Raw genomic sequence first — 26,756 nt, 5'->3', positions numbered from 1 at the left:
AGAATTATGTAATTTTTTTATGTAATAGAATAATGTAAAGGGTGAAATAGACGAAAATATAAAGAAGACTCTGCTGATATTTTAAATACTAGTTAAAAATCCAATAGGACTAACACAGTATTGATCAGTTTTATTTTATTCGATACTTACAAGTACATACAATATTGTACATTCAAAATCATTTATAGAATTAAAAGCAAAAGCAACATTTTATAAAAACTGTATTTTTATTGCTGCCAATGTTTTGCTGATGGAATTTTCCATTACACAAAAAAAGCAAACAGAAACTTCCTAGAACATTCTGAAATTGTGTGCAATTACAAGCCGTTAACATGTGTAGAGTGTTTATTAATCAATTAAAGCAAATGGTGAACATCAACGCTCTAGAACCATCGATTCAATAATCCAGTATTATACTAGGTGTGTGAAAAATTGACAAGAATTTTTAAATTTCGCGTGCTTGGAGAGTCTGATTGTCAAACTTTATTATCATGTTGGTATGATAAAACTTTCAGCGGTTTTCATTGTTGACTTTGCCTGTGTCAGCCATAAAGGTCACATGTGTTTATGAGCTCGGCTATATTCGTGTTGTAGAAAGAAATGGATAAAACTTTCTATGGGCGTATCCAAGATGGCCGTGAAGTCGTTCAAGACGACGAACACCTAAGCACATCAACAAACTACGAGAACGTGTAAAAACTGCAAGAAAGGGTAATGCACGATTTCCGAATCACAATTAGAGAAGTCCCTGATGGTGTTGTCATATAGATTCAATCATGTCATGACATTTTGTCCAATGAATTGTGTGTGAAATGCGTTGCGTCAACATTTGCTCAAAAATTTTTGAATTTAAATAAAAAACATCGGCGATGGAGGTTGGTCAAGAGTCACTAAATGAAGTCAATGACGACGCAGAATTACCTAAAAGTATTATAACAGGTGAAGAATCATGGTTTTACGGGTATGACGCCGAAACTTAGTCTCAATTAATTATCCCAGAGGGTCGTCATTTTACGGCCGATGATTACATTAAGAAAACACTTGAGTCTATCTCCGAGATTGAGTTTGAGAAGGGTGTCGGGGATTTGAAGAAGCGCTGGTATTGCATACTAACGGGGACTATTTTGAAGGCGACAACTTAAATGTAGACCAAGAGTAAATAAATTTATTTTGTTCAAAAATGACAATTCTCGTTTTGTAATGAACTTGTGTGAAGAAATTTTGTCAACATTTTGTTTATCTCCTGTCAATACGAGTTGTAATCATTGCCCACTAGTTGGCGTATTCATCGACACAATGCAAGGTCATTAGTCTAAAAGCTGCTTTCATACACTCGAGTTTCTAATGCCATGTAGTCTACCTATTCATTGGTTAGTAAAATAACATGTTTTGTCCAATTATGCGTTTTAGTTTTGATGTTTATTGCAATAATTGTAATTTAAACTATCCTATATCATAGGCTACATGCGAATATCACTAATTACAAATATGTTTGCTCAAAATACATGATTCAAATCAAGGGTTGTTAAAGGTTTCTAAAGGTTAGAGGTTGTTTTTTTATGAAATGGGTAATGTGACACGTTAATAGACATAAAGACATGATAACGAAACATAAAACTTTTATCAATCGGGACTATTTTAATTGTACAAAATCAGCGAAGGATATTTAAAGTGAAACTTCTGATGTCTCCCCCCCTTCTGATGAAAAACACTACTTAATCTCATGTCTTGAAGACAACCATTTCCGATGCAATAACGAAAAATACATAAACGCTTACGCAAAACATACACAAGTAGCAAACCACTAACCATTTCAGTCAGTAGTACAGTAATAAATAACCAGTTGCCCCACCGTGGATAATAGGCTTGAACACGTTTCGAAGGACAACAAGTGACTAAAAACAGGTTGTGGACTGAGCATAGACTAACATAACACATTTACATTCTAAACGTGCGTCGCTTACCAGAAACCCGTGTCCGAGGCTTGGGAGAAGCTGATGCAAAGTAGAACCATAATGTTTTATCTATGGTAGAACTGAGGTTTTAGCCACATACTTACACAGTAATCTAAATCACCGCGGCAAGAGATGTGCACGTTAACGTGATGATTATTGATAAGTTGTTGTACTAGTCAATGTTTCATTGTTTAAATTGAAATTTTTTAAACGAGAAAAAAATCAGCCCTAGCGTAACTCCTCTTTTATTTTATTTTTATTTGATTTTCTATGTTTTAACGCCAGTGGCATTTTTTACATTTATGATAGGGAAGGGAACAGTCCAAACCAAACAAACTTACAAGGCCGCGGCGAGGAAAAAGTGGCAACACCGCGGTCCTAAAAAAAAAAACACCAGCTGCACTAATCCCTAATAGATCGTCTGCGCAGTGTTTATGTTCACACGTATGTTACTACTGCCATTGCCATGGCAACAGGCCGGCCGGTGCGACGTCACCACAAACCAAGTCGCGGCCTTGTAGGAGTTTATATGGCACTGGCCTACTGCGGGGTTACGTCACATACTGTTGTTGGGTTTGGAGACGATATTGGCGCGAAGCAGTTTATATTGTTAACTGACGGCGCTGGTGCGTTGTTGACATTGCACATTTCAGCTGATGAGCACCGTGCTACATACCGCTGTTGGTTTTCTAGTATAGTCAAAGTATTTTGATGACGTCATCAGAGCAAAAAACCATTGTAGTCCAGGACCTGACTAGGGTTCTGTGTGCATGTCGTGTATAGAGAATTTTGCTTTTGCATTTCAATATAGGTGTCTTAGGAAGTGTTTTCCACTCGGGTGTCAAGTTCGCATCTGGTACGTTTTCGAGCTATGACGTCATAAAGATGGCGGCTCGGCAATTTTTAAATGCGTATATTTCGCAAACCGTTTAACGGATCGGTATGATTCTTTTTTTGTTTGAAAGATATTTTTACAAACTATCTTTTTTGTATTTACACATTTGTTGTAAACTTAATATTCACCGCACAATATTGAAAAACGTCGTTTTTATTGTTATTATATTTATTGTTTTGCTTATAATTTCTTAACCGCTGATAAAATCAAATACCACCCGTGGCAAAAGTTTCAGATAATTCTATACCCTTTCCAATGATACCAAACAATATGTGATTGGACCTAAAAATAAAGCAAAGAGATTGAATAAACCGTAAAAAAACACTGAAAGTGGTGTACGGTCCGGGAAAGATTTAGTCCTGGACATGACTAGGGTTCTGTGTGCATGTCGTGTATAGAGAATTTTGCTTTTGCATTTCAATATAGGTGTCTTAAGGAAGTGTTTTCCACTCGGGTGTCAAGTCCGCGCCTGTTTCGTTTTCGAGCTATGACGTCATCAAAATGGCGGCTTGGGCAATTTTTAAATGCGTATATTTCGCATACCGTTTAACGGATCGGGGTGATTCTTTTTTTGTTTGAAAGATAATTTTACAGGAAATGTTTTTTGTATTTACACTTTTGTTGTCAACTTAATATTTATCTCACAATATTAAAAAACGTGGTTTTTAATGTAATTGTTTTTGAAATTTACCTCATAACTTGTTAAACGCTTATAGAATGAAATAACTACCCATTACAAAAGTTGTAGATAATTTTATGCCCTTTCCAACGATACCAAACAATTAATGTTTGAAACTAAAATTAAAGCCAAGAGATTAAATAAACCGTTAACAAACACTTAACATGTCAGAAAGTCCGGAAAATATTGCGGCTGGAACAATTCTTTAAATGCGTATATTTCGCATACTGGTTAAAGAACCGGGATGATTCTTTTTTTGTTTGTAAGATGTTTTTTAAGCCTATCATTTTTGTATTTACACCTTTGTTGTTAACCTACTATTTGTCAAAAAGTTATTAGCAAAAGTAAAATAAAAATAACAATTAAATGTACATTTATTAATATTGTGGGAGGTTAACAACAAAAGTGTGAAGACAAAAAAGATAGGCTTAAAAAATATCTTACAAACAAAAAAAGAATCATCCCGGTTCGTTAACCAGTATGCGAAATATACGCATTTAAAGAATTGTTCCAGCCGCAATATTTTCCGGACTTTCTGACATGTTAAGTGTTTGTTAACGGTTTATTTAATCTCTTGGCTTTAATTTTAGTTTCAAACATTAATTGTTTGGTATCGTTGGAAAGGGCATAAAATTATCTACAACTTTTGTAATGGGTAGTTATTTCATTCTATAAGCGTTTAACAAGTTATGAGGTAAATTTCAAAAACAATGACATTAAAAACCACGTTTTTTAATATTGTGAGATAAATATTAAGTTGACAACAAAAGTGTAAATACAAAAAACATTTCCTGTAAAATTATCTTTCAAACAAAAAAAGAATCACCCCGATCCGTTAAACGGTATGCGAAATATACGCATTTAAAAATTGCCCAAGCCGCCATTTTGATGACGTCATAGCTCGAAAACGAAACAGGCGCGGACTTGACACCCGAGTGGAAAACACTTCCTTAAGACACCTATATTGAAATGCAAAAGCAAAATTCTCTATACACGACATGCACACAGAACCCTAGTCATGTCCAGGACTAAATCTTTCCCGGACCGTACACCACTTTCAGTGTTTTTTTTAAGGTTTATTCAATCTCTTTGCTTTATTTTTAGGTCCAATCACATATTGTTTGGTATCATTGGAAAGGGTATAGAATTATCTGAAACTTTTGCCACGGGTGGTATTTGATTTTATCAGCGGTTAAGAAATTATAAGCAAAACAATAAATATAATAACAATAAATACCCCCGCCGCAGCAAACCTGCCGACTAAGCGAATTTCCATTTGTCTGAATTGATTTTCAGTTAAATATATTTTAATAACATTAGGTTTAACGAGTACCTAGGTTTGCTGCTACAAGGAAACTAATAAAGTGTGTTTTTGAGTAAAATATTGATAGCTTAGTACAAAATAAATATATTTGCCAAGTTTGATCAAAATATATCCATAAACAAGCAAACTACAACAATTGACAATATTCTCCATAAGAATAACATGGGTATTTTAAATTTACAATTTTTTTAATTTTCTCCGTTACTAATAACCGAACAAAAATACTTTTATATACTAAATTATTTGTTTTTTTAAGCTCTTTAAAAAGGTCTAAAGAGAAATCGGGAAATTTTGTGTTTTGAGGGTCAAAAGTGAGAAAAACCAATTTTTACCCCATAAAACCCCCCGTAAAGCCCCGTTCCCATGGTCCGATCGTGCTGGTTCGCGAACTCATTCAAGTTTATCCCGCTTTACACCTTTAAACCAAATTTCATCAAAATCGGACAAAAATTACTCAAGTTATCGCGTTCACGGACGTATATATATATAAGTCTATATATATATATATATATATATATATATATATATATATATATATATATATATATATATATATATATATACATATATAAAAATTTGAACGAATGGTGTTTTTGGCCTCTGGGGACATCAAAATGAAAAAGTAAATCGGTCCCGGGTCTAGGTCTTACCGTGCCACCTACGGTAATAGCTACTTCCCTATAGGGAAAAAAAAAAAAAAAACGACGTTTTTCAATATTGTGCGGTGAATATTAAGTTTACAACAAATGTGTAAATACAAAAAAGATAGTTTGTAAAAATATCTTTCAAACAAAAAAAGAATCATACCGATCCGTTAAACGGTTTGCGAAATATACGCATTTAAAAATTGCCGAGCCGCCATCTTTATGACGTCATAGCTCGAAAACGTACCAGGTGCGAACTTGACACCCGAGTGGAAAACACTTCCTAAGACACCTATATTGAAATGCAAAAGCAAAATTCTCTATACACGACATGCACACAGAACCCTAGTCAGGTCCTGGACTATTGATTGGCTGTTGTATTATACCGTCACTGGTGCGTAAATGAACACTGCATATTTGCATGGTAGGATAACTAATCAGCTGGTGAGCACATACCGAGCTGAATGTGTTAGGTTTACGTCATACCCAACCTTATTTTAGTCTAGAATACGTGTTTACACTCATAATAGCGAAACAAACAGCTCATATTAACTAAACTTGATTAAGGTGTTAACCAATTCAGTTTTAAATAGGAAATTTCTTAAACCGAGTCGGTAAAGATGAGGAACTATCTACAACCATAGAAATCCACCATGCTACTGTCTACTCCTTCAATCTATGCTACAACTTAACCCTGAGACACGAGCAATAACTCTGTAATATTCATCGTGACATTGTGAAGATTATGTATAGGCGTGTTTTACAGTTATTCTTGCAAAATATATTGTACGCAGCAATTGTGCACATAAGAAAGTATGATTCTGGAAGCTAATGTAGAAACGTTATTAATTTAGAACAGCTTAGTACGACTACTTTAAAATGTAAACGTAGGCCTTTGTCTCCAATCTATGACATTACATGATCCTGTTCTGTGGTTTTTTGTTCGAGATGTAAAATTAATTTCAAAGTCAGATCGAAATCAAAAGTCACAATAACGATAGTCGGAAATCGTTAAGCAGATTGATCAAGAATTAGACCTTGGTTCACTCCATTAGACCGGACTTGAATCTTCTTATCGATGTGAACACAATTTAGACTAAGGTCTGTTTTGTTTTCTTGGTCCACATTTTATATCGGAAGGCCAAAACATTGAACTTAAAAGCCAAAATCAACTTGGAATCTTTATTATAAATGTAGACACTATAAAATATCTTTAGGAGTTTTTTTATTTAAAGTGTTAGGTTGGGCAATAATTTAAATTATTTTCACATATCTACTTCTGTTGTGACGATGTATATAAATTTGTTACATTATTACAAACCATCTACTACTGCTGTATCTTCATTTTCAAATCTAGACTCCTATTGCTTCTTAAAATGTAATAACCGCACTTGCTTAACATAATTTATAGGATGTTCACAATTTATACCATACATTTAGAAAATGGTTTTTAAACTGTATATGAACTGATTGACGATTAATTTCAATCAATAGGATTAGGCAACATGATAGGTTAAATTCTACAATCAAGATGCATTGCAATTTTGGGACCGACTGGAAAAGTACATATATTGAACGAACATTGAGATGAGGTTGTTCGACCATCGTGATTAGTGACTACGAGCTCAGGGATTAAGGATTACTCAACCTTAGTAGATCTCTAAGGAGATAGAAGTAAAGATCTCTACAGAACGAGACTCTCTGCCTCCAAACGCGAAGTCTAACTATTATAATTTACAAGCTCAAATAACTCCATAGAGAAGCAAGAAAACACTAGGGATAGGCAGATTAAAATGACTTTAGCTAACCTACGGAATAACGAATTTTGAAGGTAGTATCATTGACTAGTCAATGGTAGTATTATAAGCTTAAGGTTAAGCTATATGACCTACGGCGTAATAAATGCCAGGCGAGATTAAATTTTTACATTACAAGCAAGCTCGCCCAAACCCCTTAAAGAACAAAGGCTAATCCAGAAAGTAACAACGTGCTTCGCAGCATCAAACTTTGATCAACGAATAAAATGTTGTTTTCAAAATCATATTTAGTAATATAATCGTAAATACAAAATTGCAACCTCTTAGTTATTATTTTTATCTTACAGTTACTGTATATCTAAATATTTGAGGGAGTGCTTCAATTTCATTCCTTTTTACTCAATATTGTTTACTATAGATTCAATAATCCGATTAAACTCCGTTTATGGAAGAAGGATTTTACATTTCTACTATATTACACAATTTTGTAGGGATCGGAAATAAATAACAAACAATAAACAATGAAATTTCAATTGAACCACCCAGTGTTTGAATTAATTATCACACAACCGAGAGAATTCCATGGAAATATAGGTTTGAAATCGATCAAACTTATTTGATAAACTTTACTCCACTCTGGTCCATTCATTTACATCTGCAACCGTGCAATCTGATAAACCAAATTAATGTGATATTCAACTAATCATCCAAGCACCAGCACAGAAATAAACTCAAAGAGTTCGTATATACGGCGTTTGTAGTTTCTGGGTACTTTTAACAAACAAAAATTAAAGTCCACTACCGTAAAGACTACGGCGAAAGTTACTTCCTCTTGGGAAATAAGTTAAAACATACAACTAAAATCTGAAATATTAAAAATAAACTCACCATTGGTAAACTCAGGGTCGTTGTAGGTTTTGTAATCTTCGTTGGGACAGACAAGATATTCCGTCGTCTGAAAGAAAACACCAAGATAAGTTGGTAAACAAACAAAAAATCAAAGAGTATATTTTGTTAAAAAATACCGATGATGTGATCCAATTTTTCCATCAGTATAAAAGCACTTGCATTCAACGAAAATTGTCGTTACAAATAGTTTTTAAACATACGAAATCGTAAAAGTATAACAGCCATCGTACGACATCTGGAGTTTGTTGCACTGAAACACAGTACGATTCTTTAGCACAACAGACTCAAGTTGATTAATTCATCAACACGCTAATTGTGACAAGTCAGTTGTGCTAATTAGCACTGCGAAGAAAGAATGCAACAAATCCCAGCCGATCTCTTAAGTCAGTATTCTAAGCCAATACTCGAGTTGTTTGTTACCCACCAAATCATGTACTGGTTGAATTGCAGTACATTTTACGAGTGTAACATTGTAGTGGAAGTTCTATGTTGAGATGTCAAATTGTCTTTGAATCCTGAAATAGGTACCCCGTCATTATGGACCAGCTGTAGTCAATTATTTATTAAGAAGAACATAGCTTATTGAGCTTTAATCGTTAAGCTGAAAATATCATACAAACATTATAAATACCCCCGCCGCAGCAAACCTGCAGACTAAGCGAATTTCCTTTTGCCTGACTGGATTTACACTAAAATGTCTCCTTAAAATATCACATTTATTTCCTATTTAAATAGCATTAGTTTAACGAGTACTTGCGTTTGCTGCAACAGGGAGATTTAAACGGGTGGTGTTTTTGGTCTCTAGGGACCTCAAAACGAAAAAGTAAATCGGTCCCGGGTCCAGGTCTTACCATGAGTACTACGGTAATAGCGTATTTCCTATAAGGGAAATTCGCTAAAAGCTAAAAACGGAATTATTTTAAAAATAACTTGAGGATTATAATTTTCCCAGTTGTGTTGGCCAATTAGGAAGATATAGTCACCAAATTACAGTGGTTTTCATCAACCTTCACATGCCATTACCAAGGCCACAGATACAACAGTATTGCGTGACAATTGTAGGCCTACGATACACAGTCGCAGCCCAATTTTAACTCATTTGTTTCATCACATTTACTATCCGCGCTAACCCAAAATCAACAGAATGTTCACACATAATTACAAAGCTTCAAGCTTCAATATTTACAACTTTCAACATACCCAACTTAAACTCTTTAAATGTATAGCCTACGACCATGTTTTCGAAAATTTCAGTCCCAGTATTTTCTTGTTTCGCACTTGAGCTTAATCCAAGTCAATACTACTTTTTAAGTCCTGAATGTAAACTACGTCTAACTATCATAATGACTAGGCCTAATAATTAGCCACAAAACAATATTGATTCTAAAACCTGCGGCACAGAGAAAGTAAACGAATGGTTTGTTTCAGTAGACGATTTCAAAGCTAAACAAATCATTGAAAATATCCTGAGGCAGAATATTGTATTTTCGTCTGCAATATTATCACTCCATAATGAGTTAGTATATAGCTAATTTGGCTGTTTAGCATGCTTCAATGCATAGTAATGGACAAAACAATTTTATGTCCTTGGACGCTAGGCACGAGCCCGGGATTGTTTTTCACATTATTTCAGGCTAGACCTAGGGGTTGCGCCATTATCACTTAGATAAAATCCATTGGTGACTTGGCGGGATTAGAACCACTAGACCAATTCACTCCCCCGATTGACAAAACAACAGAAGCATAATATTTACCAAATCTACCTGCCGTTGAAATGGACGACCAAGAGATCACAAACGCGAATAAAAATAATAAAACCACTATCACTTGTTATCTACGTTGATTGTGTACTATCTAAATTGCCATGCAGACGACACACTGGCTACGTACACATCTGCTGTTCCAACAATACTGAACATATATTACGCACTTACATTGAGGTACTGACAATAGCAATGGGACGAACATAACCTCCGTCACATAAATCATAACACAATAATATGCTGCAGTTGGTCTGGACCTAAAGACGGCTTTGGACCAAACAAAAGTTAACATGACATAGCCCAACCTAATATAGCATAACCTTACAGAACCTAACCTAACATAGCCCAACTTACAGAACCTAACCTAACATAGCCTAACTTACAGAACCTAACCTAACATAGTCCAACTTACAGAACCTAACCTAACATAGCATAACCTTACAGAACCTAATCTAACATAGCCTAACCCAAGTTCATTAACATCCCCTTTATTTTCACTGTTCGAATTTGAATAGTCGCTTATCTTGAAAAAGTCCTTTATTGTAAATATGCCAACTGTAAATGTACATACTGTAATTTGATTTTTTCACAACCGATTTAAAAAACGATGTGTTTATAATGACTAAGAAGATGAGAAACAAGGCGGTTGAGATGTCGTGAAGGCGTTGTGTAATTGAACACGAAGATGGCCGGAAGGCGGCGAACGATGGTTTGCGGTTTTAATTAAAATCACATCTCGGCAGGGGGAGTGCTACCGCGTGAAGCGTTCGTTAGCTTTGGCGGCTATTGTTGAAAAATGGAGAGTTACTTCGAAATTCCCTATCACGACAAAACAAAACACGGTTCAACACGTTCAGAGAGTGCGACAAGTGTTTGACCAGTTCCCAAACCCGTTAATAATATAATGTATTAAATGCTGAATATAAAATAAATTCCTTACATAATTTTGCCTGGGCAGAATGCCAACTACTGACCAATTACAAATACTCAATACAATCAGTTTTTTTTTACAAACGATTTTCTATAATAAGTCTTGTTATTCTTGCAGTAAACAATTTTTGTTTGTTTCAGTAAACGTGACACTTGATCAATCTAGGGCCACACTTGGCGACTTTGTCGCGGCGACAAAGTCGCTGCATCAAGGAATGAAAGTGCGTAGCATTAAATTAAATGGAGGCGGCCACACTAAGCGACTCGTGACCAGCGACCACCGGCGACAGAAAAACAAACGCGACCGGGAGCGTTTTTCGGTCTCGGCGACAAATACGCTCCCCATGTTATCTTATGACACCGACCATACGGGGACAAGTCGCTCGCTCACACACCCTTTGCTGCTCTATTTCCATATCTATATTGTACAGTTATGGACTGGATTTGTTGAATGGTAAATATGCTTTTAAAATATCAATATTGTCATCGACAAAATAAGTGTTGACATGTTAACATATGTGCTGTAGAATATATGAGATTTAACTCTTCTGGTATAAGAGGAATCCAAAACCTCGTGTATTTTTCAAATGTTGTGCGTCGTCTTCAATGTCAATAGCTCGCCAAAGCTATGTTCATCCAAAATATTACTAAATATTTACAAAATTAAAAGTTAGGGAATTCACTCCATACCTGTGAGGTTGCATGGTAAGACCTAAACCCGTGACCGATTTGATTTTTCGTTTTGAGGTCCTCAGAGGCAAAAACCCCCACCGTTCAAATTCATATATACGTAATATGTATTTACATATACAGTGTATACATTTAGGTCTATGTGCCAATTAGCGCGATAACTTGAGCAAAAATGATGAAATTTTAGTAGAATTTGGTACAAATGTTAAAACCAACGTTAATTCAAACGTGCTCGCAAATCAAAATGATCGGACCATAGGAATGGGAGGTTTAAGGGGCTTTAAGTTTAATGGGGTATAAAATTGTTTTTTTCTTTTTTTTGACCCTTAAAATTAAATTTCACAATTTCCTTCTGTAGGATTATTGTTATCAGCTGAGTTATAAAGTTATGAATCATCTGCTATTTGGTTTGTTTACATGATTATTGTTTTTGTAAATAAATAGTTTTGGTTGAGTTTACTTAAATGAGTTTTATAAATTAATTATTTTATATTGGCGACGAGGAAATGCCGAGGAAAACAGACCAATCTCAGTATAAGAGTGTAATTGATTTTAGTAACATGTCTTGCATACAAGATAGAATGAGCAGATTTTCATTTAAAGAGTACAATAGTGAACAATTGTGGGAAGACTACATAGCTCGTTTTGAGTTGACCTGCAGAGTTAAGGGACTGGGTGGTGCTGACTCAGAAGAACAGGCGGCTCGGCGAGATCTTCTATTGGCAAATATCGGAGAGGAGCACCTCAGGGCACTGTCGGACCAGATGTATCCAAGGGCCTGGGAGGAGTGCACCTACGACGAAGTCAAAGAGGAAGCCAACCGGTTGTTCAAGCCTACAAGGACCCTTTTTGCAACAAGGTTTGAGTTTGAAAGAGCTATAAGAAAAGATGGTGAGACATTTATTTTGTTTTATAACAGATTGAAGTCTTTAGCTAGAAGTTGTAAATATGGAGATAGCTTAGATGAACGAGTACGAGATAGGTTTGCAGTAGGAAGCAACTGTCCAGAATTTGAAGTCGAAGTCAGACAAAGATGGCCCGAGGGAGTTGATAACCGAGGTGAGCGAGTTAAGTCAACAGTAGTACTAGAGTTAGCTCAATCCATGGAACGTGCGAGAGAAGAAGTTTCCAAACATGCGTGTAAAAATGAGATTTTCAAAGTAAGTGACAGTAAGGAAAATAGGAAACCAGAGGTACAGAAATCTACTGGCTTCAATAGGTGTTATAGATGTGGGTTTACACATGACCCTAGTGAAGATAGGTGTCCTGCTATTTCTGCTGTGTGCAAGAAATGTTCAAAGAGAGGCCATTTCGCAAGAATGTGCAAAAGTAAAAATAATTTTGTCAAGAGAACAGATGGTAATTTGAGAAAAGTAGATGATTCTTGTAATCAAACTTATGATGATGAGTGTAGTTCTGATATTGATGTTAGTGGTACACAAATTAGGTCAGTCAAGAGTAAGGTTCCCAGAGCTACAATAGATGTAGAATTGAACGGGTATAATGTTAGAATGGAGTTTGATTCCGGGGCTCGGGTAAGTGCTATAAGTTTGTCTCTTTGGGATAGGATAAATTCAAGTGGCGAATCTCTCAAAAAGACGTCTGATGTCATCACTGGCTATGGGAAAAATAAGCTAGAAGTCATGGGTAAGGCTTTTGTGGACGTTACTTTACGTAATCGCACTAAGCGATTGCCGGTCATTGTATTACTAGAAGATGATGTTCCATTATTTGGGTTGCCATGGAGTGTAGCTTTCAATCTTAATTTACCTAGAGAAGTAATGGTTAGGCGTATTGACAATGGAAAGACAAGTAGTAAAGAGGCAGGTAAGAACGAAGAAAGTTATAGAAAAGAGTTACAAAAAGAAGTAGAGGCATTAACTCAGGAGTTTTCCGAACTCTTTCGTGATGAGCTAGGAACGATATCTGACTCTAATGAGGTCATTCATCTAAAAAGTGGAACAAACCCTGTATCTTACGGGGCACGACGAGTTCCATTCCCCTTAAGGGAGGCAGTGGAGCGAGAATTACAGAGATTAGTACAGGAAGGAGTTTTGGAAGCAGTGGACCCTTCCGAAACACCGATAGAATGGAGTACCCCAACAGTCAACGTAGACAAGGGTGGAGGCAGAGTAAGAATCTGTGGCGATTTTCGTACAACCTTGAATCCAAACATCGTCCCGGAAAGACACCTCTTGCCAACCTTTGATGACTTGACTTCCAAATTAACTGATGGAAAGATATTTTCAGTCATAGATCTTCGAGACGCGTACTTGCAAATGAAAGTACACCCCGAGTCCCAAAAGTATCTGACAATAGCAACTCATGTAGGTTACTTTCGCTACAAAAGGTTGCCCTTTGGACTTTCCTCGAGTCCGGCAAAATTTCAAAGGTATATGGAAAGTTTACTAAAAGGACTTAATGTCGGAGTTCTACTTGATGACATAATCATTTCTAGTAAGGATAAGACTACCCATATAACCACTCTTAGAGAAGTTTTGAGGCGGCTAGAATCAAGTGGAATAAGAGCAAAACTATCAAAATGTAAGTTATTTCAGAAATCTGTTAAGTATTTAGGTCATACAATAGATGGGAATGGTATTCATCCCTCCGAAGACAAAGTTGAAACCATAAGACACGCACCAAGGCCAAGAAACGTGAAAGAATTACGAGCTTTTCTAGGAGCACTAAATTTTTACGAAAGGTACATACCTAATCTTCATGCTATCGCTTCGAACTTGCATAAGCTGACTGGTACGAAGACTAAATGGAAATGGACTGACACCGAACAAAGTACGTTCGACAAGTTGAAGAATATCCTGTCATTAGAGAAGACATTAGTTCCATACGACATATCAAAGCCGATCATTATTGAATGTGATGCTTGTGAACAAGGGGTTGGTGCAGTGCTGTTACATTTGATGCCGGATGGAACGGAAAGGCCAGTCATGTACGCCTCGAGGACACTAACGGAAGCAGAAAAAAGGTATGCTACAGTTGACAAGGAAGCTATGGCGTTAGTTTTTGCCGTAAAGAAGTTTAGACAATACCTCAGTGGGAGACATTTCAAGGTGAGGACGGACCACAAGCCACTTGAAAGAATATTTGGAATGCATCGAGATCTTACCAAAGTAGTAAACAACCGTTTGGTTCGTTGGGCTTTGTATTTAATGGAGTATGATTTTGAGATCCAGTACATCAAAGGACAGGATAATTGTTTGGCTGATTTTTTGTCTAGATTTTCACTCAAGACACAAGAAGTATTGGATCCAGATGAGAGAGAGATTCGAGCATTGGTTCAGGAGAAAATCGACGTAGTTTATCCAAATCATGAACTTGTACTGGAATATAAGAAAGACCCAAATATGAAGAAACTTATAGACTACCTGGAACATGGTTGGCCAAAAGATACAGGAAACTTGCCACCATCCATGAAACCATATTGGAATAAGAGAGAAGAGCTGACATTAGAAAACGGTATAATCATGCGATTAGGAAGAATAGTGGTGCCACAGATTTTGAGAGAAAATGTATTAAAAGAACTCCACAAAGGACATCCTGGAATAGAGGCCATGAGATCCCTATCAAGGTATTATGTATGGTGGCCTAATCTGAATAAGGATGTCGAGGTTTATGTCCGTAGATGCCACCCTTGCCAGAGTAACCGATCATTTGACACAGAAGTACCTCTATATCCTTGGAATGTGCCAAGTGATCCTTGGGAGCGAATTCATCTCGACTTCGCAGGTCCATTCGACAACCGATTCTGGTTAGTAGGAATCGATGCTTACTCAAAGTGGGTTGAGATCGAAGTTATGGACCGTACGACAACTGCTGCTCTTGTAAATAGATTAAGGACTTGGTTTTCGAGGTACGGCGTTCCTAAAAAAATTGTATCCGATAATGGCACCCCCTTCACGTCCCATGAGTTTAAGGCTTTTTGTAAGAACAATAACATATGTCATGTCACATCGGCACCGTATCATCCAAAAACCAATGGTTTAGTAGAGAGGATTATCAGAACCTTCAAGAGTAGATACAGTGCTTGCAAACAAGAAGGTCTCAGTTCATCACTTGCACTTTTACAAGTGTTGCTTGCCTATCGAAATACCCCACAAAAGACCACAGGACAACCACCATCAGTCCTTTTCTATGGTAGAAGATTACCAACAGCTTTGGATAGGTGGAGGTATAATAGCAGAGAGAGAATAGAAAATCAAGTGTGGCGACAGAAGTACTACCACGACTTAAAATCCAAACAAAAGGAGTTTTCTGCCAAACAAGAAGTGTGGGTTCAAAATGAAACGAAGAAGGGCTGGAGACCAGGAACAGTACAAGAAAGGACGGGAGAGCTATCATACAACGTTTTAGTTGGGGGAGAAATAAAGAGAAAACACGCTGACCAGCTGAGAGCAAGAGAAGGTGCAACTGATCCACCTCAATGGAAAATGCAAACGGAACCTGAAGATGAGCACAGTTTCGGAAATTCAGCCTAAATTGGGTGGGGAGAAATGTAGGATTATTGTTATCAGCTGAGTTATAAAGTTATGAATCATCTGCTATTTGGTTTGTTTACATGATTATTGTTTTTGTAAATAAATAGTTTTGGTTGAGTTTACTTAAATGAGTTTTATAAATTAATTATTTTATACCTTCCAAACTGTTTTGTTGAGCTAAAAAAAATATTTTGTTAATTGAAGCGTTGTTGTAAACCTAACGGTTACGGAGATAATTTAAACAATTGTAAATTTAAAATGCCCATTTTGATGAAGAATAAACTGTTTTAGTTTGCTTGTTTATGGATAAATTTTCATAAATTATAACAATATTTTAATAAATATTTTTAATTTCATACTAAGCCATCAAAATTTAAATTAACAAGCACACCTCATTAGGTTACCTTATTTGTCACAATAAACCTAAGCATTAATTTAAATTCATATTATTTAAATAGGAAATAAATCCAACAAGTTTAAAGTGAATATTTTAGTGGAAATCTAGCCAAACAAATGTAAATTCGCTTAGTCTGCAGGTTTGTTGCGGCGGGGGTATTTAGATAATGAAATAAATAGTAATAGCAAGTATTAAACTGAGATTTGACGACGTAGACGTCCACATTGGTTTTCAAAACATAGTTTAACAAATTAATTTAGTAAAAATTGTATTTCTTTTGTTGCAGGTAAATGGTTAAAAACTATTACGTGACCTAGTACGAAATATAAAGAGGCGCCGGTTCACGTATGGAAATACTATAACGATATGATTTAATTTGTAGAAGATTCACTTAAATCTTATGGTACTGCAATTAATAGTAAAAACATCGATTTATTCTAAGATGGTAAAAAAAACGTATAAAAACGGTCATAGATCCTAATTTATTTCCATAATCAATGACACGATTTTGAAAATACAATATAACATCTCGAAACTATATTTTTACTGGTATGAAAAAAAGTAAACTGAAAGGTCGAAATTGTCGCCTACTGTGGCCACCCCCAGCGACTTTGTCGTCGCGACAAAGTCGTGGGAAAAAAAGTCGCCGCGACAAAGTCGCCAAGTGTGGCCCTAGCCTAAGTTAGCTTCAGTGTCACGTACATACAACATAAAAAAATATATCACTTTTTCATAAACTATTCGAATTTTAATGGGTTGAAACTGAAATTAACTGTTTTCAACTATTTTATTGTTTACGATGTAGCCTAAGTAAGTGCCTAATAACACCAAAGAATTAAATAAGTGATTAGTGGCTCGTGATAAAATTACCAGACAAAACTCTCAGAAAGAAAAACAATTTTTGTAAAATCAAATTTTGAAAAACACTCAGCATAATTTACTAAGTTAAAACAGAAAACATCACGTTTCTCATACAACAAACCAACATTTATAAATTAAACATATGGTGTGCAAGTGTACTACACATAAAGTACATTTCTTTACAAATCATGAAAATAATGTGGTTTTCCGGACACACAGAACCCCTTTAACTCCAGAATTTCAAACTTCCTCAATGAAGATATCGCGCCTTGCTTGGAGATACAACTAATTAGGATGATACAAGTGAACTGCTCTGCTCACCTCTTTCCATAGGCTGCTTTCTTTAATATCAGAAAATACTACCTAATTTTGGGGGGAAATAAATAAACGGTATCAGCAAACTTACACCATCAATACAATAGACTGGCACATGACTTTCTTCCACTGGCTTGGCAACAAACCTTACAATGTATCAAAGGTGGGGGTTACTATGACATTATTATAGGGGAATTTATAAAATTGCATTATTTTTTAACAGCAATTTCTACAGCGTGGGGGTTGTACCATTTTGTCTACAATTAAATGGACTGTTAATATACAAGTTTTCATCAAAATTGTTCTAGCAGTTTTTTTATTTTTTTTTAATACGCCTTTCCATTATTTTATGGGTTTATATTAAAAAATCACCATTAAAAATCCAAATGAAAAAATTTAAAGAAAACTGATATGAAAACCCATTGATTACTACCCACATATCATATCTTATCAAAATCACACCACAGGTGTAGTTGTAGCTCTGGACAATCAGTTAAAAATACCAAACATTGTTCAAAAGAAATAAAACTGTAAAACTTACTCACACAAGCATACAAACATAAAGAAACATAACTTCGAAAAAACTTTTTGTCAGACGTGTAAAATTGTCCTGAAGTTGAAAAACAACTAACTGTGAATCTATGAAAAGAATATACATTTTTTTTACAAATCCAGAATCAACAGGTAGTAGTTAAATTACTAATAGAAATAAAATAAAATGAAAAAGTTGTGTTTACAGTGTGAATTCCTCAAATTAACTCCAAAGATACATATATCCTATTTTACTAAACAATCGTGTGTTTTTGGCAAGCAGAAACGTCAAATAAATAGTTGTTTTACATTTCAATATCTTTTATAGCTAAACATTGTCACAATAGCAATATATTTTGTTTGAAAGCAACTAAACTTTCTTAAAATACTCGCTGATTTTCAATAAATTACTCCTCCACCTCCCATTTATCCGTTATTATTACGTTACGAGCCAGTAGAACAATACAATTTGTCATTGACTATTGAATACTGTTGAATTGATAGTCTAAGCTTTTATCCTAGAGCACGTGGAAATTCATTAGTTCCGTTCCCGACAAATTCGGTCACGACAAGCGGGTCGACGACTTATTACCGTAAATATAACCCCTATTCGTTTCCAAAACGTACCAAGCGAATTTCAATCAGTCTGATTGGATTTTTACTATATCCATAAACAGTCACATTCATTCCCTATTAAAATTCAACTTATTAAAATTACATTCAACGAGTATCGAAAGAAAAATGTGTTTTCAAATATTATTTTTTAAATGTAAATAGTACAGTATGAAAATTTATTTGCCGGATTTTATCAGACTATATCAATAAACAAGCAAATTACAACAGTTTATTATTAAAATGGGTGTTATAAATTTAGAGATTTTTTTAATTTCATTTATTTGACGTACAAAAATGGATCAATACATATATATAAATAGACAAGCATGTTTCTTTAAACCCTTTTTTCTCAGCTTGGGCGCATCACAGGGAAAATCTACGCATACGGTTATAAATATATTTTCCTGTAGGTGAGCAGAATCCCTTTATAAATTAAAAGAGGCTAAACAATAAGCACGAAAATGAATTTTAAATAAAAAATAAATAGCATGGGCCTAATGAGGTGCCATGCTGGTGACAAAATAACAACAAAATATAAACAGAAAATTTAAACAAATTGAATAAATTCCAATCAAATGTTATATTCACAGCGTAGGGTGAAAATAGAGAATCCTGTACATAACATATTTTGGTCAAGTTTTCAACCACTGGGCGACCTCTAGTACTATATTATGCTATACTATTATTAAGCTCTACAAAATGGTTTTGAAATAAACTGCAAACCTTTTATTTAGAGGTAAAAAATTAAAAAAAACATATTACTCCATTAAACCATGTTCCCATAGTCCGATGATGCTGGTTCGCAAACTCATTCGAATAAACGTTTACTCGTATGTATAAAAGTTCATCAATGCTCCTGGTTTATTTTCATTTTGTATATCGGGGGGCATTCAAACGAAAAAGTAAATCGGTCCCGGGTATTACCATGAAATCTCCTCGAATTCATCAACGATTTCCTAATGATCACGTTAACATCTCGAACAACCAACATCTACCGATGGCATCTAGTGATGTTGTTTTGACTACTAATGAACGCGAAGGTAACAAAAGTGAGTGGGTTTCAACATTCAACATCACTCCCGTGCTGAGAACAGTTTGCTCCGATGATTCTTTACACTCGTTATCTGCCGATCGACACATGTTTCATCATCGTACGATCCCCATTGAATAATTTTAACACGCTCCCTTGCACGCTTATATTAGTTGACGATCAACTTGAGGCAATTTTAAAGAATTTTTTAAGTTATTATAGTGTACTAATTTCTTGAATTTTTAATTTTTTAAATGATTTTGAACTATTACCGTCAAAGAAGTTAGGGATATTGTAATCGTCCCTTGTTGTATATTAAAGCCAGCTGTCACAGAGTATAATTTATTCTAAAGAGATAAAAGCCTACTTGTTAGTCTATGACCATTCAGTGATTGTAACTCGTTGTATTTGGTTTTGATGTTTGTTTGTTTTCACGCCCAGTGCCTTTGGATGACTGAAATCTGTCATCGCTTGCTGATTATCGTTGTATTTATTATTTAAGGTATAGACGGATGAAATGAGAGTTGTTCATGGTTCAAAATGTTACAAATCGTCTTTATTTACTAATATGTAGATATAAATCTACAAGAAACGTTTGTCACATTTATTTTTATTTATCACCAAAACACAATGCATATAAAGTAAATGTAAACAACGTAAATGTAAACAATGCATTCAGTGATGAATTTGTTGTCACGCAACTTATTTACTTAATTACAATTCCTCCTATTTTCACCGTTTCCTACTTAAATTAAAAGGTAATGTACGAAAATAAAATAACTGTATGAAGAATTGATATCCAAGCACATTTTACTATCGCTACCGCTCGCAGCGGTATACCGCGCAATGCTGCACGTAAAATGGTCCATTATTACTTTTGTAACTTAAGTCCTGAAACTCTCCATCGTTATCTCGTCCTTAAGAAGTGAAGGACTCTTGAAGCCTGCAGCGTCATCACTTGGCCAGGCATACATTATCGTCTGAGGCTTATATCATCAACGATGACATATATTTACTAACTGAATGAATTTAGGAACTGTAAGGGAATTAATTTAGCATTACTATAATAACATTTTTTTAGACCAGTTGTACTACACTATAAAAACACGTTAATCTTTTTATAAAAAATATTTAGTTTTAGATAAGCGCCTTTATAAACCCTCTTAAACCTAATAAAAATACCAAACTTTTTCCTTGGGTACATAATAAAAACGGTATTTGTTTTTTCTCAGATTGGTTTATTTTTTCCAATTACTTATTGACACTTTTGAATGCACGATTCTGACATCCAAATATATTGGAATGTTTTAAACTCGCGTAGCAGGATTGATACAGTGTTTTGATGTGGTAATTTAAAATCACCACATGCCTAACGAAGTTATATTGTGGTTAACTGAACTATTGTATGCTTTTGAAAGTTAGGATGAGTCAAGCTTACTATTCAAAGTAATTTAGTCCGTCTATTACATAAGTCAGACGTGACTATCGTTTTCCAGCTAACATATATCAAAGATTAAATATAGTTTTTCAAGTTACAACTACTATAGAAACTAATATCTTTGCTAATAATCTTATTAAATAATTCTTCTCTACAATGCTCACACAATGTCCATAAGCCAAATGAGAAACATGTCTAACGTCACCTACCGTATCATTTTTATTTATTTATTAATAGGTATGAGCAATCATTGAAATAACCGATTCGCAAACAATGGAAACATAGAAAAAGTCATAGAACACAACCAAGTAGAAGAAATAGAAATAATGTTTTTTTTACACTAAAAACACTAAAAAACAAGATCAGCTTTTTGAAAAAAGGTAAGATATTTACAAAGGATTTTGATTATATCTAACTGTTGTGTAGATCGTGAGTATTTCCATAATCTTTGAGTCGCCTGTAATGCTTCGCAATTGCTCGAATTCGAGCAACAGGTACACTAGTATATATAAAATCCAATGTATGTTTGTATATTTGTATGTTTGTCCTTTATGGACTCCAAAACCGCTAGACAGATTGTAATGAAACTTTCAGGCATTATTAAGCATTATTCAAGGATGGTTTGTGTGAAGTTTGGTGCAGATCCGTCGATAGGGCTCCACCCCAGTGGCTCTGGAGTTTCCCATGTTAACCTTATGAGTACTCATATTTAAATGGAATTAAAGAATCTTAACAGCTGGTGCAACTAAACAATTTGATTCTGTGATGTTCAATAGCATTAAAAAGTTAATAGGTTTACCAACAGGGTGCAGCACTATATTTAATTTTAATTTATGAGAACAGTTCATTTGCAACCAAAAGGTGAGTGAGCGTAGCGAACGAACTTCAACCTGGAGGCGAGTTAGCGTAGCGAACGAGCTAACCTGAACGCAAGTGAGCGCAGCGAACGAGCTCCAACCTAAAGGTGAGTAAACGTAGCGAACGAACTTCAACCAGGACGTGATTGAGCCATGCGAACGAGCTCATCTTGAAAATGAACGAGCATGTGACATAAAACCACAATAGGACAGGACGACGTCTGTCGGGCCAGCTAGTTAAATATAATATTTTACACCCCCTACGCGGTAGGTTTAATCTCAAACTTTATCATAGAATATTTTTCCTAAACTATGTCAATGGTTATAGAAATAAAAAAAAGATTTTATAACAGTTGCTGTATCAACCCAGAAAAATATTATATTTTACTTTTGTGATTTCTTTAACTTAACAGAAAACAATTTTCCTAATATAGAACTCAATTAATTGAGTTCTGGAGCCACAAATGTCATTGGACATTTTAAAGTTTAGGCTATGTGGACAATTCTAGTATTACAAATAAACAAATTGATACAGTGGTTTTTACCAGAAAGTGTCATGAAATTTAATTAATTACTTGTTTTAGTTTGTTAGTTCAACTACACGAATGAACCCAGCTCGATTTCTTCTTGGAACTCCGATTGAATTAGCTCACTGAAGTTTCAAATACATCATATTATTCAGTACAATGTATTTTTAGAGCTGAATTAATTTGTATAGAAAATTATCAATGAAGGAATTAATCAAAAATTAAAAATCAAGTACAAAAACTACTGTACTAATTTCCCATTTTTTCGCCACTGTTTTTAAAATGTTTGGATCCACAACGCACAATCACCTTGCTTCGGCCAATTTAAACTGATATACCCGTTAAACACCATTGCAAAATCCATTGTTCTCATATTCATTACGTTATTTATATAGGAAACATGTAATTAAAACTGGAAAGTTTCAATGCAAGGAAAAGCAATCTGAAGAAGAGTATAAGATCGATGACCTCTTGAATTGTCCAAGCACAAAATAGAGTGAAACATATCACTGTCTTTCTGTGGTTCGAGCGAGATTGCTGGTGTGTGACAAACCCCTGACGAGTGACGAGCGAAGCGAAAAATCGCGGGACGCAGAACCGACACGGAGATATCTTGGGTCAACGATTTTTAAATTACTGAGCATGTAACGTCCGTGACATAACGTCTACGTACGCCTAATGAGGCGTACGTAGCGTGGTGAGAGGTTTGCCAACAGTAGTTAGCCCAAAACTACTACGTCCTAGGGGGTCTTGGTCCTAGCCGACCAGCAAGAACGGGTTCATTTGAATTTTTGTTCGAACTTGTCTATGTTGAAGCGACTGTCAAAAGAGTTGTTAATGTCTGTCAAAGCACATGGTAATACAGTATTTACGTGTTTAAATTGTTCGATTTAATAATGTATGTTTTACATGTTCTGACTTTGAAAGCAAAAAAAATTGCCACATAAAGGTTTAATAAGAAGCTGTTTTTCTGTGTACGTAAATATTAGTACTGTAAAGTTACAATCCAATAAGGGGAAGTATACCATTTGACAAAACGTTTGGTAACACAGAAATGACGTTTCGAACTGTTCAATTAAAAATGCGTATTTTCCATTTTCAGATTTTGAAAGTAGGCCCCAATCAACAGAATTATTACCACTAAAGGTTTTAAAAGTTCGTGTTCTGTCCCTCGTACAATTTGATTTCATAAAGTTCAAATCAACTCGTATAAAATACAACGTTTGAATTCTTCTCAGTACACAAGAATTAAGGTGAAAGACCTACAGGCAACGTTGGTAAAAACTGTTAATTACTACACTACTACTCATGTGTAGACGAATGTGTCGTCGCAGTGGCGTCATCAAGCGATTGTGAACCTTATTTAACAAATCGTTACATTACATTTCATAATCCTACAACATTTGCCAACATCGTTGTGGTATTTACCAAGCACAAATAAACGTTTCAAACAAAAAATTTAAAGACATCAAGGAAAATAAAACGTAGTCTCGATACATTAAAAACATTTTCCTATGGTCGCTAATGTGCTCTAGAAACACTGTACAGCTCAAGCTGAGATCCACAAAAATATACAATGTATCTATGGGCTTGTTTGAAAAACATTCATATGCAAATCGTAAAATAACTTGAGTCCGAGATATAAGGGAAACTAAACAACTGTCGAGGGAACATTAAAAAGAAATTTCACAGCGTATGCTCATTAATATTCTCCACAAAAAGAATTGGGAATGTATGAAAGCGTACGTAGATGAACTCACTTATTCCATGTTTGCATTGAAGCCCTCCCAAAGCCCCATTCAATTTCAATTTTTTAATCCTACAAATGTTATAAAATCGAAAGTATGGATTTTTGTGTATAACTCTGAAGTTCCATTACGTAAAAATTACTAAACCGATTGAGCTGACATTATGTTGTGTTATGTTGTGTTGAGGTACTTTATAGTCTTGAGAAACACAAAAAGTTGTAAAAATCCCATAGGGCCATGCCCAACGGGGGTTCAAATTTTCCATGTTATTAGCGAGTTTCCCCTATAGGGAATAAGCTATTACCGTAGTATTGATGGTAAGACCTGGACCCGGGACCGATTTACTTTTTCGTTTTCAGGTCCCTAGAGACCAAAAACACCGTCCGTTCAAATTGATATACTGTGTATATATTTATATATGTGTCCGTTAAAGCTAAATCATCAAAATAAACATAAATAATTAACAATATTTGAAAAATGACGATTAAATATGTAGAATAGAGTAATATATATTGTCTATACAAGTTTTTCTTTTCATTCCTGTCTTAATTTAACTCTTATTATAGATTATTTAGAGTGAAACGGTCATTCATAGGCACCAGTCATTCACTAGGCAAGTCACCCTTTAAGTTAGTTGTGTTATACTATAGCATACCGTACAATTAAGAATTTAAAGATCAAAAAGTTCTCAAACCGTGTCCTCTCCCATTGCAAACTCAGAGCATGAGTACAACTGCAATAAGCATTTTATACCTATACACCAACCCCGTACGAAGCGCGGGTACTTTGCTGGCCCCTATATAATTTAAAAGTACCTCAAAGTACCTTACAATTTAAAACCCATTTTTACACCATAAAACCCTGTTTTCATAGTCTGAACGCGCTATGAGCTCATTCCATAAACGTAGGTTAACACGTTTGTACTAAATTCTATCAAATTCGTATCCTTTTAAAAATGAAAGTATTAGTCCCTATACGGTTTTAAAATTCCTAAAAATGGCATAAGGTGTAAACAAATGTTTCAACCTTTATCTAAAACGGGTCTTCGGTAATGCTAACGTTCCACGTATCTCTGGGAGAGTTAACATTGGATATCGATCATCATACAAACATTTGATCACGAACAATACAACTTTAATGTGACTTAATGTCACCCTCCATCACGACATGGCTTGCGTGTGTGTGTATGTCTCTGTAAATAACATACCCCCGCCGCAGCAAACATGCAACTACTACATTACGTCTTATTACAAATAGTGTCATGTTACAACAGATGAACGTTACGTATATTGATATCCTCTAAAAAAGTTGTTACAACGAGAAATAGAAATTAACTGTTGTTTGAACGAAAATTGTTAAGTTTACATTGAAAAAACTTAGTAGCAGAGGCATTTAGTATTAGCCTGGTAATCAAAATGGTCGACTTGGTCCTGAGAAAGTGAAGCTTTTAGATTAGATTACACGAAATCGAAAAATAGAAGGCCTATATTTCATTACTAGCACTGAAAATGACATTTTTTGGTGCGCAAAGTTTTATGCGAAAGGCAATTCGAACTCAGGAATACCCAATTTCACGTGCGGGGCGAAGCCGAGCATATGGTAATAATTGAAGTGCCGGAAATCACTTTCGCTTTAAGTTATGGACGATACTTTTTTTCACCACGACGCAATAATACTGACATACTGAATTGGAGAACGAAGTAAAATTAAAACTATTATATTTCCTAATAATAAAAGAAAAAAATCTTAAATCAAACCTACAACGTAACACTAAAAGTTCTAGTTCAAGTTTATGTTAATTGTGCAGTAAACACGCACTACAAGCTACAGTCAGAGCAAAACTAGCTTATGCATATTTATGATCTAATTTGTATCACTAAACAGTAAAAGAGGTGATTTCAACAAAAAATAAATTGTAAAACTAACTCTAGCGCACGTAGGGAAACTGGTGAACTGATTGAGAGTAAAGAAAAGTAAATTAAGGGAAAATTAGCCGATCGTTTTCCCTTGCGCTAAGTTTGTGAGCTTGGGAAACAGTTTCTTTAGACTTGTTATAAAAATACCTACTTTATTAACGGATTGATAACAATTTGTGTTTTTGTATCGTCTGCATGTGTACCAGACAGGAAAAGATGAGTGACTAAAGGATCATTCTTAAATGAACCATTATGACAGCTTTGTTTCTGTGGTTTAAAAAAATATAAGCTGCGAAGACTGTAATTGAGGACAGCTTGGTCCAGTTTTGTACTAATTAACCTGAATTCACACGTCAGTACCGTCACGTAACAGGTCAGTCACATCAGTCGCATCACAGATAAGAAGTTTATTCTTGAAACCACATAAAGCGTTCATAGAAACTGCTCTGTCAGTTTCCTGTCCTTGTCCTCTCCTATGT

General features: G+C 35.1%; 1 protein-coding gene across 5 annotated transcripts in view; it reads right to left on the bottom strand.

The window, feature by feature from the left end:
- The window catches only part of LOC128985619 (uncharacterized), a 110,501-nt gene that overhangs the window by 33,731 nt on the left and 50,014 nt on the right, over positions 1–26,756 (bottom strand). For all 5 annotated transcript variants that reach the window (XM_054405313.1, XM_054405311.1, XM_054405316.1 and 2 more), the window contains one exon: positions 8,143–8,209. In XM_054405313.1, coding sequence (XP_054261288.1) covers positions 8,143–8,209 — 67 coding nt within the window. The remainder of the gene's footprint in view (positions 1–8,142; positions 8,210–26,756) is intronic.

The sequence above is a fragment of the Macrosteles quadrilineatus genome, unplaced genomic scaffold (genome assembly GCF_028750875.1).
Source record: "Macrosteles quadrilineatus isolate MER2022 unplaced genomic scaffold, UCM_ALF_1.0 Scaffold_2__2_contigs__length_208266976, whole genome shotgun sequence".
In the NCBI taxonomy this organism is placed as follows: domain Eukaryota; kingdom Metazoa; phylum Arthropoda; class Insecta; order Hemiptera; family Cicadellidae; genus Macrosteles; species Macrosteles quadrilineatus.
This window is presented reverse-complemented; position numbering and strand designations above follow the sequence as displayed.